General features: G+C 47.7%; 1 protein-coding gene across 1 annotated transcript; it reads right to left on the bottom strand.

The window, feature by feature from the left end:
- Window positions 1-9,533: 9,533 nt before the first annotated feature.
- On the bottom strand, window positions 9,534-14,587 carry LOC103623886 (ly6/PLAUR domain-containing protein 2). Its single transcript, XM_008643060.2, has 3 exons — window positions 14,448-14,587; window positions 10,847-10,966; window positions 9,534-10,255 (listed from the first exon to the last, which is right to left on the bottom strand). The coding sequence occupies exons 1-3, from the start codon at window positions 14,497-14,499 to the stop codon at window positions 10,044-10,046; spliced, it is 384 nt and encodes a 127-aa protein (XP_008641282.1). The 5' UTR covers window positions 14,500-14,587; the 3' UTR covers window positions 9,534-10,043.
- Between the last annotated feature and the right edge of the window lie 273 nt (window positions 14,588-14,860).

Here is a 14,860-nt window from a genome sequence, read left to right as displayed (position 1 = left end):
TCAGGCCTGAAAACAAAGCCTAAAAATGAGGTGAAAACAACCTTTCGTTGTCAGCAGCAGATGTGTTGAGGAGGAAGAAAGTCAAGCACAGCATAGTGGTTGGGATCTTAATTTAGAAAAGTCATTGTGGGTCACTTGGATAGGAGAGAGATGCTCAGAGTGCTGAAAAAGGCTGGGGTAGATGGTCTGGGTGGGCTCCACCTCTGGCACAGACCTGGGACCGTACTCTGCACATTCCCATCAGGTTTGAAAATGCACAGGATGTGCTTTAATCCTTCTGTGTTTTAATCCTTCTCCTTTAATCCTTCTGGTCTGGGTCCTGATCCCCTTTCCCCCCTCAGCCCCCATTGGACAGATGGGAATTGTCACACGTTGGTAGCTCCAGGCATGGTCCAACCACACATCTTTAGGACTGAGTTTTAAAATTCTGGATATCCTTAGTAAATGTCGGTGAGGACGCTGTGCCTTGAGGGGAAACAATTTTTCACCGGTTCCTGGTTGGGCAAATTGCTGAAATCCATGAGGTCCAACATATTACAGGGAACTGAAAGCCAAAATATATGAAATCCATGGATCAGAGTCCCAAAAACCTGATCCAGAATCTGAACAGAAATACCACAGGCTGCCTTTGGCCAGCAGGTCTCTCAGTGGAATCATGGAATGGTTTGGGTTGGATGAGTCCGTAAAAATCATCAAATTCCAACCTCTCTGCCATGGGACACCTTCCACTATCCCAGTTTGCTCCAAGACCTGTCCAACGCTCCCTTGAACACTTCCAAGGATGGGGCAGCCACAACTTCTGTGGGCAACCTGTGCCAGGGCCTCCCCGCCTTCCCAGCCAAGAATTTCTCCCCAATATCCCATTTACCCCTGCCCTCTGTCAGTGGGAAGCCATTCCCAGTGTCCTGGCAATCCAGGCCTGTGTAATACAAGGGGTGAATATGTTTTCCATGTCTTCAGGTCTTTCCTGCCCATTCCAAGGACAGTTTGATGTGTCCTCAGTCACACCAGCAGTGACACCCCTGTACTGAGGCACAGTTCCAATCTTGTTTTGATGCAAGCCTTGCCCTGGACTCCTCATGCAGGAGCAGTAGCATTATTCCTGTCTTGTTGGGACTGGGACATCCATCCCTTCACATCCCTGAAATAGAAATTGCTTTCACTCAATAGTCAGGGAAGGAGATTTAAAAGATTTCCTTGAAAAGCAGGTTGAGTGATGCCAAGGAGCTCCAGTGTCAGTGCATTTGCTCCTGCAGTACCTTTCGATTTAAAATTATGGAATCACAGAATATCCTGAGTTGGAAGGGACCCACAAGGATCATCACATCCAGCTCCTGGCCTTGCACAGGACACCTCCAAAAATCCCACCAGACGAGCAGAGTGAGGAGCTTGGGATGCTTGGGGGAAGCTCTGCCCCTTCTTTGAGCACTGCTGCTCCACACATTCCTTGGCTGCTCCCTGGGTTCCCCAGATGAGGCACAAACACGGGCTGGGGCTCAAGGCTTTGCCTCTGTGAAATCCCGGGGGTGGGTGGAATTCTGCCAGTCGAAACTGTGCCCTGGGCAGTGGCAGGATTCCAGAGGGTGGCTGGGAGCCAGCAGGGACAGGAGATTCTTGCAGAGGGATGTGCCAGTGCTCCCAGTGAGGAACATCGATCCAAAGTGGGATTCCTGGGAACAGGCTCACCATGAGCTGATTATCAACTTGCTTTGATGTAGTTCTTCATCACGGACCTTCTGAATCCTTAAAAAAGTGTCTTCATTCCCACTGGAAACTTCCATAGAACCTTTTCCACCCAAAAATCTCTTTAGTGAAATACACAGGGACTTCACAAACTCCTGCCATGCAGCAAATCCAAAGAAGCAGCTCTCTGTTGTTACCTGCTCATGCACAAAGCCCAGATCAGATGAGCAATGTCCTTACAAAACCGAGCTGAAAACAAGCCAGACTTTGTTCCTAATCTTTCCTGGCTGCTGCCAATCTCCAGGGAGAGAAGCCACAGGTGAACAGGTGTTTTTAGTATCAAGACAGCTGTCGCCGTACTGGGAGATGCCACCCAAATCTGAAAGAGAAACAAATACCCAGGAGATGGTGACAGACTTTGACACACTCACAGCAGAGCAGGAAAGTCATCCTGGAAAGGAGGGGAGAGGGGAATAGGAAAATACCTGGGTTTTTCCCCACAAAATGAGGGGTTTTAAATAAAATGCCATCATCCACCATGCATGGACAGCTTGAGAACTTTGGGGAATGCAACTAGGAAGGGTTTTTTGCCTGCTGGTGCCCTTGGATCACAAAAGGGGTCTCTGAAATCTTATTTCTGCTGTGCCAGCTCTGTGCAAAGATGTCACAGCCTGGTTGGGGTTCCTCAAGCACAGAGAGCCAGTCTTGATATCTCAAGGGGCTTTTACTACTCAAGGACCATGTGCCAAGGGTCTCCTGAGCTTTTAAAAGTCAACTCCCACCCTTACTTCTTCTATCATTTCTTTGAAGAAGAAAACTCATCTGAAATCTGTGCATCTTTGTGGCTCATATTCCAGACCTTCACTGCTGTGATGGTCAAAAACCACAGGGATAATAAATTCCTGCCCTTCTTCTCCCTGCTCTTGGATGATATTTCCATGGGCTCCAGCCTGTTCTGATCTGCTCTTGGAAGATCAGCACTCCAAGCACAATAATTATCATTATTTGTGACCGTCACCTTGAGAAATCCAAGTTCTGTGCAAGATGTCACCAGTTAGAAGAAAATCACAAAAGGGTCCTTGGAGGATCTGTTGTTTTCCGTCTCCTGGGTTGGATAAAGGAGATGAGATGTTTTATTTGGATAATCTCTAATATTACCCCTTTAAAAAGGTAATTCATGAATTCTTTTTCCACAGAAAACCACGGCTGAGAGTCCCATTGGTGTCCTCTTTTTTTTGGAATAAAATGCAGTTCCTGGCTGGAGGCTGCTTTGAAAAGCCATGAGATCACTGGGAAAGAACTATCAGGTGTGTAGAGTCAAGCACTCACTTTGTGCTCAGGGGACAATCATTTGGTCACACAAGTGCATCTAAAACCTACAGAAAATTCTGTGTCACATGAAAAATGGCAGCAAAGTAAAAATGGATCTTCATGCATGGAATTTCCTTTTTATCTGGACATGTCTTTGAGGGAGAGAGAGAAGAGAAGAGAAGAGAAGAGAAGAGAAGAGAAGAGAAGAGAAGAGAAGAGAAGAGAAGACTGAAAAGTTTGGGGCACCAACCACCTCTCTGGGAAGCCTGTCCCACTGTTTGATCCCCCTTTTCTGTGAAGAAATCCCTCCTAATTTCTAGTCTAAGATGAGGTGTTCAGCTCCCCTTTTTTAATCCATCCAAGTCTTTTATTCAGTGTCATTTCTCCACTTTCCATGATTCCATGGGTTTTTCCAAGCTTTAGAGCTCAACCATCCTCCACCCCACCCTGAGCTGCTCAGGGAAGCTCTGTTCAAGCTGAGAATTCCCAGGGACCTCAGCCAGAGTGATGGAATCCATCCTGATTCATGTCCCAACCTCTGAACTGTGGTGCCAGCAGTGTTTGGATTAGGAGCCCTGAGGAGTGGCTGATTTTTTTTTTGGGGGGGAAGGCCAGGACAGCAGGAGCATGTGCACGTGGATGGATGGAAGGGTGGATGGATGGACGGATGGATGGGTGGATGGATGGATGGATGGACGGATGGGTGGATGGATGGATGGATGGACGGATGGGTGGATGGGTGGGTGGATGGATTGACGGATGGGTGGGTGGATGGATGGGTGGATGGATGGATGGGTGGATGGATGGACGGATGGATGGGTGGATGGATGGACGGATGGATGGGTGGATGGATGGACGGATGGATGGGTGGATGGATGGACGGATGGATGGGTGGATGGATGGACGGATGGATGGGTGGATGGATGGACGGATGGATGGGTGGATGGATGGACGGATGGATGGGTGGATGGATGGACGGATGGATGGGTGGATGGATGGACGGATGGATGGGTGGATGGATGGACGGATGGATGGGTGGATGGATGGACGGATGGATGGGTGGATGGATGGACGGATGGATGGGTGGATGGATGGACGGATGGATGGGTGGATGGATGGACGGATGGATGGGTGGATGGATGGACGGATGGATGGGTGGATGGATGGACGGATGGATGGGTGGATGGATGGACGGATGGATGGGTGGATGGATGGACGGATGGATGGGTGGATGGATGGACGGATGGATGGGTGGATGGATGGACGGATGGATGGGTGGATGGATGGACGGATGGATGGGTGGATGGATGGACGGATGGATGGGTGGATGGATGGACGGATGGATGGGTGGATGGATGGACGGATGGATGGGTGGATGGGTGGATGGAGCTGTGTTCTTGTTTCTCCCTCGTTGCTCAATAACCTCGTTTATTTTGGCAGCCTCTTGCCAGCCCTGCAGGCCAAGGAAGAGTTAATGGGTTTTATGGAATCCTGTAATCATCCAAACTCCGGGACAACATGTGCTAGCATTATTGGTTCATTAAGGATTAGGTGCACCTGAGCTTAATGAGGCTGTTAGGGGTTTGTAGGAGCTGACTACAAACCCCCAGATGTTTGCAGCTGGATTGTCTCCAAGATCCTCATGCTTTGTTTTGGGTGACAAGGAGTGACAAAGTCACCTCCTCCCAGCACTCAGGTAGAAATAACCCAGGAAAAGTCCCTGCCATGTCCTGGGTGCACCCAATCCCAAGGGAATGAGCATCCCATGGGGATGGGTGGCGGCAGGTTCCTCTCTGCAGCCCTGGCAGATCCAGACCAGAGTGGGATAATCTTTTTCCTGGTCACAGGAGTAGAAATGAGGCTGAAGCATTCATGTTCCTCTTTTTATAGTATTGCTTCTCTCCTGGAAACTCGATGCTCAATCCCTGGGCTGTATCCTGCCATCCTAAAGGCCTGGAAAGATGCATGGAATTAGTCACCACTGGAGTAAACAGCTTTTTAAGGAAAGCAGGCTCATGACACACCTGAGCTGTTGAAATGCAGCACTGTTATTTCCAGTGGCTTTTTAGTTCTTCATGAGGTTTTATCCTGCTCTATTTTTGGGATCCGGATGCAGATTTTCCTTATAAATAGCTGATAACTGGGACAAGGATGCACTGGGCATCCAGACCTTGATTTTAGGGGGTGGAGAATGCAACATTTCCAGCCAAGCTTTCTGTGAGATCCTTCTCTCAGGAAACTTTGCACCTGGAAAGTGTCCTGTATTCCCGGATACAATCAAATGGGAGCACTGGGAAGGATTCATTGCCAAGTTAACAAATTATTGGAACAAGGCTTTGAAGCTCTACAGCAACTTTTCCTCTGAGGAGCTCAGAGCCTGAATTTAGACACAAAAATTTCAGCATCAAAGCTGGCTGATAAATATTCCTCTCATTTTAGAGTCAAGGAAGCCATGCCATAAACCTGGGAATCGTCGTGTGGGACACTGAACCAAAGCCCTTTGCTAAAGTTCATAAAATAAAAATCTCTGTGTGGTTTGTGAAGAGATTTAAATGATTAATTACTCTGAAAAATCAGGTTGTAAACATGTCCCAGCAAACAGAAACAATTCTGTTTGAAAGAAAGAATTTATTTAGATTGGATTTTGGGAAGGAATTCTTCCCTGGGAGGGTGGGGAAGCCCTGGCACAGGTTGCCCAGAGAAGCTGTGGCTGCCCCATCCCCGGAAGTGTCCAAGGCCAGGTTGGACGGGACTTGGAGCAACCTGGGATAGTGGAAAAATCCCTGCCCATGGCTGAGAGTTGGATGATCTTTCATGTCCCTTCCAACTCAAACCATCTTATTAAAAGTCCATAAAACTCCATAATTCACAAAAAAATGGGCTTTGGAACAGCACTTCCATCCACACATTGGGAAGAACAGCTGAATCGTCTCCCAAACCAGCCCACGGGGTTGGACCACAGACTCCAGAGCTGCCTTCCAATCTCATGTGTAATTCCCGATCTGGATCCATAGTGGGAGGCCACTCCTTTTATTTCTGCTTTACCCAAAACACCTCTCATTAGGCCTCAGTTGCTGTCACATCCAGCTAGAGATCTTTCCAAACATGAGCCAGAGTTTCCATTCTCTCTTGGACACCTGTGCTGGGTCCAAGTCCTTCCCAGTTTGTTTGCAAAGGGGATGGTGGGGTTGCCACAGGGAGCAGGGATTTGTAAATCCATTACCACGGCCTGGTGACACAGCCCTGCCCTTGAGGGCCTGTCACATTGACACAGCCTTGAAGTCAAAGATAATCTCCTTATATAACCATGGGAATTCTCCTTGGAGTGAAGGAAGTCATCCAGATTGGTTTTTAAAAACAGTTTTGAAAAGAACTAAAAGAACTTCCTGGGTTTTATGAGTGCACGTTTCTGCTTCCTGGTCTAGGCACACGCACAGCTCTGCTTGCAAACTGGGATGCTCACTCTGGGTACAACTATCCAGGGTTTGGTTTTTTTCCAGGAAAGTAAGGTGGCACTGCATGGACAGGCTGGGAGAGCTGGAGGTGTTCACCCAGAAGGCTCCAGGGAGAGCTTAGAGCTCCTTCCAGTGCCTAAAGGGGCTTCAAGAGAGCTGGAGAGGGATTTTGGACAAAGGATGGAGTGCCAAGACACAGGGAATGGCTTCCCACTGCCAGAGGGAAGGTTGAGATGGGATATTGGGAAGGATTTCTTCCCTGTGTGGGTGGCACAGGTTTCCCAGAGAAGCTGTGGCTGCTCCATCCCTGGAAGTGTCCAAGGCCAGGTTGGACAGGGCAGGAACAACTTGGTCTAGTGGAAGATGTCCCAGCCCCAGGGAATTAGAGGGATGCACTTCCAGAGGAAACAACGCAAGCGCTGGTGAAATTCAGACTTCACATTTTCATCATCAGCAGCAGCAAAGGGCTTTTTTATGCAGGGACATAAAAGAAAACCTCGGTGCCAATCCCAGCAGGAAATCACAACTGCCTTGGCCTCTTGGAACACTTCCAAGGAAGAATTAGCAAACACAATGGACTGATTCTACTCTGCAAGGATTGGAAGCACGACACAGATCCCTATTTTTCAGAAGCATCAGGGAAACGTTCTGGCAGGGCTGTTTGCTGATTCCCAGATTCCTGTGCTATATCCTGCAGTCACCGAGCTGGATTTTACCTGGAGGGATTTCAAGAGGGAATTCACCTGTCTTTGCCTCTGGAGACAGGGAGAAAACAAAATATATTCAGAGAAATATTGTAGGGAGCTTAGCTCTGTTCACAGGGAGGTTGTGTTTATCCAGAGTCCTGCCTGATTCCTACTGCTCCCAAGGGAATCTGTTTAGACAGCTCCAGGCCCGTGGGAAAGGCTCCCAGACTGGGAGCTGAAGCAACAAACCAGAGCCAGGTTGTTCTACAAAAATTCATGCCTGAGCTGAGCTAGGAGGAAAACCCAGACCACTTTATTAGTTCACATTGACAAAAAATGGCAACTCATCCCAGCTCCATACAAGTATCAGGAAGGGGTGGGATGAGTGTCTGCTCCAAAGCCAGTCTCCACTGACCAAGCAAAGTCCCGCCTGACTTCCTCAGACAGCTTTTGGACAAGTTATCCATCTCTCCCTGAAGTTCTCCTTGCCTTTTGTCTCAAACATGAACCGTTGTCATCTCCCAGTGTTTCAAAGAAGATCTAGAAACGACTGAGCCAAACTCTTCCAAAGATTCACCGTGACAGGACAAGAGGCAAACCCAAGGGGTTGGGAGAGCTTGGGAGGAAAAAAAGGGAGAAAAAGGCTCATTCCTAAACAAATGCAGGGAAACCTTCAGGGAGAGCCTCAAACAGCCCCCAGGAGTGAGTAGGATCAGAAAAACAGATGGACCTGGAAGTCAACTTCATGAGGAGGGAATTAAATTTCAGCAAAAATGAACCAAAAAAGTCCTTCTGTGGCTATTGGGGGGGAAAAAATAGTCAAGAGACATTTCCAGAAGCAGGAAGTTGAGGACAGCTTCACACCAGGTGGAACAGAGCTAATATATTAATTAATATATTATTTTTTCTATCAGAAAAGATACAAACCACAGAGAGGTTCAAGCTGATGTTTAACCACCCTGTGCTTGGAGAGCTTGGCTCCCCACCGGGGAGCATCTCCAAAGCCTCACCCACACAGATTTTCTGCCTTTCAGACCAGATCTCTCCCCAGAGCTGTGATCCCTGTAGGGAACAGCCAGAATGCGGGAAACACGCTGCCAAACTGGCCAGAGATCAAAGGGGTGAGGCATCCGTGGCCAATGAAGGGAGGGGAGAAACGCTCCTCCGCACGCGGCTCCTCAAAGCGATGACAGCTACGGAGCCGCTCCAGTTCACGGAGAGGTGGCTGCAATCAGCTGTGCCTGATGATTTTTGGAGGGTGTGGACCTCAAAAAACACCCTGGGTTCAAGAGAGTCATAAATGGGAGGATTGAAGGGCACAGTGAACAATTTACCTGCTTACTCTGAAAGAAATCATGGGACAGTATTGGGACTTCCTGGTTTTCTCCCAGATGGCACCTCTTGGGTCAGCCCACTTGACTCCAGGATCTGTGACTTTGGCAGAGCTGGAGAAATCCCCAACAAGGAGCTTTCAGAGTTTCATGGAACCATGGAATGGTTTGGGTTGAAAGGGACCTTCAAGATTTTCCAGTTCCCTACCCTGTCATGGGCAGGGACTCCTTCCACTATCCCAGATTGCTCCAAACCCCATCCTACCTGGCCTTGGACACTTCCAGGGATGGGGCAGCCACAGCTTCCCTGGGAAACCTGTGCCAGAGCTTCATCACCCTCCCAGGGAAGAATTTTTTCCTAGCATATGTTCCTTGTAGAATGCCTGGAAATAAGGGTGTTTGTGTTCCAAAGATCCCAGTGGCTGCATCATGATTTACAGGGAGCTCAGGTTGGAAAAGCAACCTCAGAATGTTCCTAATCCAAGCTCCTGATCCAAGCTCCCAATTTTGAGGTCAGCCCAAGGTTTCTCAGGACTTCATCCATCTAGGCCATGAAAGCTTCCCAAGGATGGGAATTGTACCACCTCTCTTGGAAACCACATGTGCCACATGGAAGACTTTATATCACATTTGGATTGATTATTCCAAATATCAGGAGCAGGGTGGTAATTGGAGGAGGATATTCTTGCTGGACCTTGGAAAGGGGATTACAGGAAAATGCGGCACCAGAGCAGGATGGACCAAAATGTAGGAGCCCAGAGCAACACACAAGGAATTGCAGATGATGCTCTGGAGGATTAAAGAAAGGGGGAAAGTCATTTCACTGATCTCCAAATTCAGGGAACAGCCATTACTCAGTACTCCCAGTAAAGATAGATTTGTACAAGGGGAGCTGATGGAAGAAATGCTGATGGAAGGTCACTTCCAGTGAGGGACAATGGGAAATGTCTCATCCATCTGTGTGAGACTCACCCCAAAACCCAACTCTGTATAAACAATACTGAAAGATGGAGTTTGGGAATAACAAAAGGAAAACTAAATGTGATTACAACTGTTTTAACGCAAGATTCTTTTTATTCTGCTCAAAAGGGTACAGAGAACACAAGATTTTAAGCTCCTTGGATCAGATCGTTGGCATGGGAAGTTCAGTCTCCTGCCTCATATTTTAGGCACAGAAATGTCTCCTTAATTTTTTGGGTACAGAGAAGGAGGTCTAGGAAGAACAGCAGAAAATGATGGGGTGGAGAGGGCCTGCTCTAAGGAGGTAGGGAAGACTCTTCTCAAGGTTTTTTGCCTTAAATATACTTCACACATTTGAATTTTTTACTTCAAACCCTACCAGACCAGCACAGCAAAGAAACTCCACAATTAATTTTGTGGGAGTTGTTGAAAAATCAATTGAAAAATTTGAGTTGGGCCTTCCTGAGTTTTGCTTCTCTCTTGGTTGTGGGAAAAGTGTGGATACTAAAAAAACCCTCAATTTTTGGGAGCTGTTGAGGGTTTTTTTTGAGGCATCCACATGGAAAGCTGGGCTGGTGGGGGGTTATTTTCTTCATGGAATTTTCAGAATCGTCCCCTCACAGTCTAGTCCAGAAAAAGGCACAGAGGGAACTTGCGAGGATCCAAGATGGCTCAGCTCTGATCCCCAAATTTTCTGCACCATCGAAGTTGCACAGGTCAGAGTAACAGCAGCTGACAGGATGTGTCATCCCGATGCCATCCACGTCGGAGGGGATGCAGGTGGAGGAGCACATCTTGGTGACAGTTGAGACTTCTGTGACGGGATAAACTACAGCAAAGAAAAAAGCAGGAACAGTTAGGACTGGGAAAAACAGAGGAGAGCATCACCATTCTCTTTTGTCTTCTGATGACCAGGAGTTGGTGTCATAGAATCATAAATTGTTTGGGTTGGAAAGGACCTTCAAGATCATCCCATTCCAACCCCCTGCCATGGGCAGGGACACCTTCCACTATCCCAGATTGCTCCAAACCCTGTTCAACCTGGCCTTGGACACTTCCAGGGATGTAACAGCCACAGCTTCCCTGGGCAACCTGTGCCAGGGCCTCACCCTCCTGGCAGGGAGGAATTTCTTCCTAATATCCAATCTAAACTTACCCTCATTAGGTTTAAAGCCATTCCTTGTTTTCCTATCACCACACGGCCTTGTAAAAAATTTAAATCTTATTTCTGAGCATTAGCCAGGAGCTTGCATTCACCAAATATTCCTTCACACAAACACTGCTTTCCACAACAGCAGGAGAGCTGGAGATCCCATGGGAGATCTCTTTTTTAAGTGGAAAGAGGAACTGGTCTCCACACCAGCACTGTCGAAACACTGATTCCTGTCAAAAGTATGGATAAAGAAGGAATTGTCCTTACCATCCTCCAGGGAATACATCGTAGTCTTGCACATGAGCTCACCCTCTGTGCAGTTCTCAATTGTCTGGCATTTGTCAACTGGGGTCAAATCCCTGCAGGTGTAACACCGCAAGAAGTGTCCTGTGAAGAGGGAAAACAGGAGGATGGAAAACATGAGGATGGCCTCAGTGTGGATTCTGTCTGTGCCCCTCCAGGTATCTCTCGGGAGGAATTTTCCAAAATAGTCATACTGAGAACGGGAATGGAATAATAGAATGTGTTTGGACCGATGGGAATGAGAAACACAAAGGTCTGGTGGTCAAAGCACAGCTTCAGGTCGGGTTCAGACCCCTTGTGATGAGTCAAACAAGAAAGAGCCACACACATAGGAGACCCCGTGACACAGGAAAGATCTTGGGCTGATCTGTTTCTCTGTTTTCTGGATCTACATCTTTCCTTAACTTCAGTAGAGCATCAGAAAGAGATCCCAGACTCCCAAACTCCCAGAATCACAGAATGGAGGAGGTTGGAAGGGGCGTCTGGAGCTCCACCAGTCCAATCCCTCCTCTCAAGAAGGACCAGCTAAAGCCTCTTGTCCAGGACTGTCTCCAGATGGGGTTTTAATATCTCCAAGAATGGAGATTCCACAACTTCCCTGGGAAGCCTCTGCCAGTGCTCAGTCAACCTCACAGTCATAAAGTGTTTCCCGATGTTTCCAGTGTTTCAGTTTGTGTCTTTTGCCTGGTCCTGGCACTGGGAATCACTGAATCACTGAAAGGAGCCTGGCTCCGTCCTCTTTGCTCTCTCCCTTCAGGAATTTATAAGATTACCAATTTGAGCCTTCACTTCTCCAGCCTGAGCAGTCCCAGCTTTTCCATCCAGCCCATCCCTCAACTGCTTGTCCATGAGGATCTTGGAACAGGTTTCCCAAAGAGGTTCTGGACCCCCCCCATCCCTGAAAGTGTCCAAGGCCAGGTTGGATGAGGCTTGGAGCAACCTGGAAAGTTGTGGAAGGTGTCCCTGCCCATGGCAGGGGGTGGAACTGGATGATTTGTATGTCCCTTCCAACCCAAATCGTTCCCTGATTCCATGATCTTATAGGAGAGACCATCAAAGTCCTTCCTGAAGTCCAGGTAGAAAATATCCACAGCTCATCCCTTGTCTACCAGGTCAGTCACTTTATCATAGAAATTTGTCAGCTTGGTCAGGTTTGTCCCCTTGGTGAAGGATCTGGATACACACACAAAAGTCAGACTCGGATGTGAGTTGCAGCAGGGAGAATTTCCTCTGGTGCTGTCCACTCTGCCAGCTCTTCCCAAAGGCTGGGAGGGTGTCCCAGACAGAAGGAATTTGTCTCCATCAAATTCACTGAGCCACGAGAACAAACTGAGCACAACCCTTCCCCTCGTGCTGAGATTCTGGGTTTGTGAGAAGAATGTGTGAGGGGTTATTTTAAATCATGGAATGGTTTGGGTTGGAAGGGACATTAAAATCTTCTAGTTCCACTCCCTGCCATGGGCAGGGACACCTTCCACTTAGACCAGGTTGCTCCAAACCCTGTTGAACCTGGCCTTGGACACTTCCAAGGATGGGGCAGCCACAGCTTCTCTGGGCAACCTGTGCCAGGGCCTCCCCACCCTCAAAGAGAATTAAACTTGACAGCAGCACCATGAATGGATTGCATGGGGACATGTTCTGCTCTAGGCAGAGACCACAGAAACAAAATTTGATACTCAAGACTCCAAATCCATCCTGATCCAGCTCCTCCTGCCTTGTCCCTCACCAGTTCAGAGATGTCCCTCATCCCTGTTAAGCTGTAAAGCCCTCGAGAGCTGCAGGTGCCTCTCAGCTCCTACAACCACAGAATAACCACAGCCCAAATCTTTCCGTGCCTAAAGTCTTCTGAGATGGAGAAACTTTGGAGAAAACCACTGAAGAGCCCAGATTGTTGTGACACAGAGCACTCCAAGCTATCAAATCAAAACAGTATCTGGTGCTTCCTATCACCAAAAAAAAGCCATTTTTCAACAGTTTTTCTGGGCGTTTTGCTCTCTGAAGGTTTTTCTGAGGAACCCAACACTTGATCTGGGTCCTCTACTCTGGGTCCCCTCTCCCACCCCCAGCAGACCCCTCAAAGTGTGTGTTATAAACACAGCGATGTATTTTGGTGTCATCACACCCCAGCAGCCCCTTTTTGGTCTGGGAAGCCCTTGTCACCCTGTCTGTGTGACATTCCAGCTGAAATTCCTTTAAACCCCACTGAAAGGGAGAAATGATTCAGCTCCTCCCAGCAAAGCTCCAACGGGATGTCAACAGGCTCAGGCAAACAAGTCACCCTATGAAAATAGACACCATCCTAATTAATGAGCCAGAAAAAGCCCTTTTTTAAACAAACACAGCAATTTTCCTGCTTTTATTCAAAGTAAACTTTATTATCTTGCTTGCGCATTGTGACCTGATGCTTTGTTTGCATTAATCCCACATCTGACTGTTATGAAATTCACCTTTAGGAGGAAGCATCGTTTTTAGTCTCACATTTCATGATGCTGGACAAATTCAACCCACAGGATTTGTGATCCTCTCTGAGAAGAAAACCAAACAAGCCACCACCTCTTCCTCCCGTGCAGAATCTGCTCGGCAAGGAGGGAGGAAGGAAAATGTCCTTGCATAAGAAGGAAAGAAATAGGAATTAAAAAATCATAACATAATTCCATAGACAGGCACAGTCTGGATCTGCGAATATCCCAATGAGCAGTCACAGGTCCTGGACTGATCCTGCCCAGGAATTACCTTGGACATCCAGGAGAACACCACCAAAACTTGGGATCATCACTTTTTGTCCAAGAAATTGGTGTGGTAGAAACAAGGGACAGAAAGGATGGAGGAAAGATCATGGAATCATGGAATGGAATCACAGAACGGTTTGGGTTGAAAGGGACCTTCATGATCACAGAATTCCACCCCCTGTCATGGGCAGCAACAGCTTTCACTGGACCAAGTTGCTCCAAGCCCTGTCCAGCCTGGCCTTGGACACTTCCAGGGATGGGCATCCACAACTTTTTGGGATAACCTGTTCCAGTGCCTCACTTTGGATGATCTTTAAGGTCGCTTCCAACCCAAACCATTCCATGATTCCGTGATAAACATCAACCCTGCAGTACCTGGGCCACCAGCAATGTCCCAACCCCTCTTTCCCACTTCTAATGGCTAAAACTGGATAAATCACACATGTAACATTTTTGGAGAGATCCCACACATGCTGCATGGAACTGACTTCCGGGGCTAAGTATCAAAAAAGGTACACAAAGTTAAAAATAACATTAAAAGAAAAAAGACAGTGAGATTGAGCACGAACATGGAAAAAGTGAGAGTGGGAATTTGCATTGAAGGAACGACATGGTTTAATCACACTCTGCCTTGTGACACTTCCTAAAGAGCCTGACCTGACAATCCCAATGACAACATCACCATCCCGAATATATGAAAATATTCCAAAGACAGACTTTTTTTTCGGAAAACTGCCTAAAGTGGGAGACGTGGCTTTCAGAGGGAACAGGGCACATCCTATCCCATCACGCTGTATCTACTGAAGGAGTCTGGATAAATCCAAGTGGGAACTCACCCAAATCTATGCAAGTGACAGCAGCCAACAGAAGAAACAGAAACACCTTCATCTTGCACAGCTCTTCTTGTCTGGTCACTGGGTTGTTGGCACTCTTCACCAATGTCAGACGTCCTGGTGGCTTGGCATACACCAAGATCCGTCCCCAGATCCAAATCTACTGGAAAAACGAGTCTCACTGAGCTATAAATGAATTGAAGGAGCTCCAAAGCAGGCCCCACCTCTTGCCACTCCGTCATCTCTTTTCATGTTCCTTGGAGAAGAAAATTTGGCTTATCAGGGTGGACAATGGCTGGGATTAATCCAGGTGTTTTGTGTCCAAGCAGGATGCAGAAGGCCTTGGAAGGTCTTGTCTTGCAGCTTGGGGATATTTCCTCTCCCTTTTGGAGTGGTCTCAAGAAATCCCGGGGAAA

The sequence above is a fragment of the Corvus brachyrhynchos genome, unplaced genomic scaffold (genome assembly GCF_000691975.1).
Source record: "Corvus brachyrhynchos isolate BGI_N302 unplaced genomic scaffold, ASM69197v1 scaffold89, whole genome shotgun sequence".
Lineage (NCBI taxonomy): Eukaryota > Metazoa > Chordata > Aves > Passeriformes > Corvidae > Corvus > Corvus brachyrhynchos.
This window is presented reverse-complemented; position numbering and strand designations above follow the sequence as displayed.

Bases quoted from the DNA above. Each gene is read 5' to 3' on its own strand.
- LOC103623886 (XM_008643060.2), bottom strand. From the start codon at position 14,499: ATGAAGGTGTTTCTGTTTCTTCTGTTGGCTGCTGTCACTTGCATAGAT. The intron at 10,967-14,447 runs GTGAGTTCCCAC...CCCTCTTCACAG, and splicing joins TGTCACTTGCATAGATTTGG to GACACTTCTTGCGGTGTTAC. The intron at 10,256-10,846 runs GTAAGGACAATT...TCTTTGCTGTAG, and splicing joins GATGTATTCCCTGGAGGATG to TTTATCCCGTCACAGAAGTC.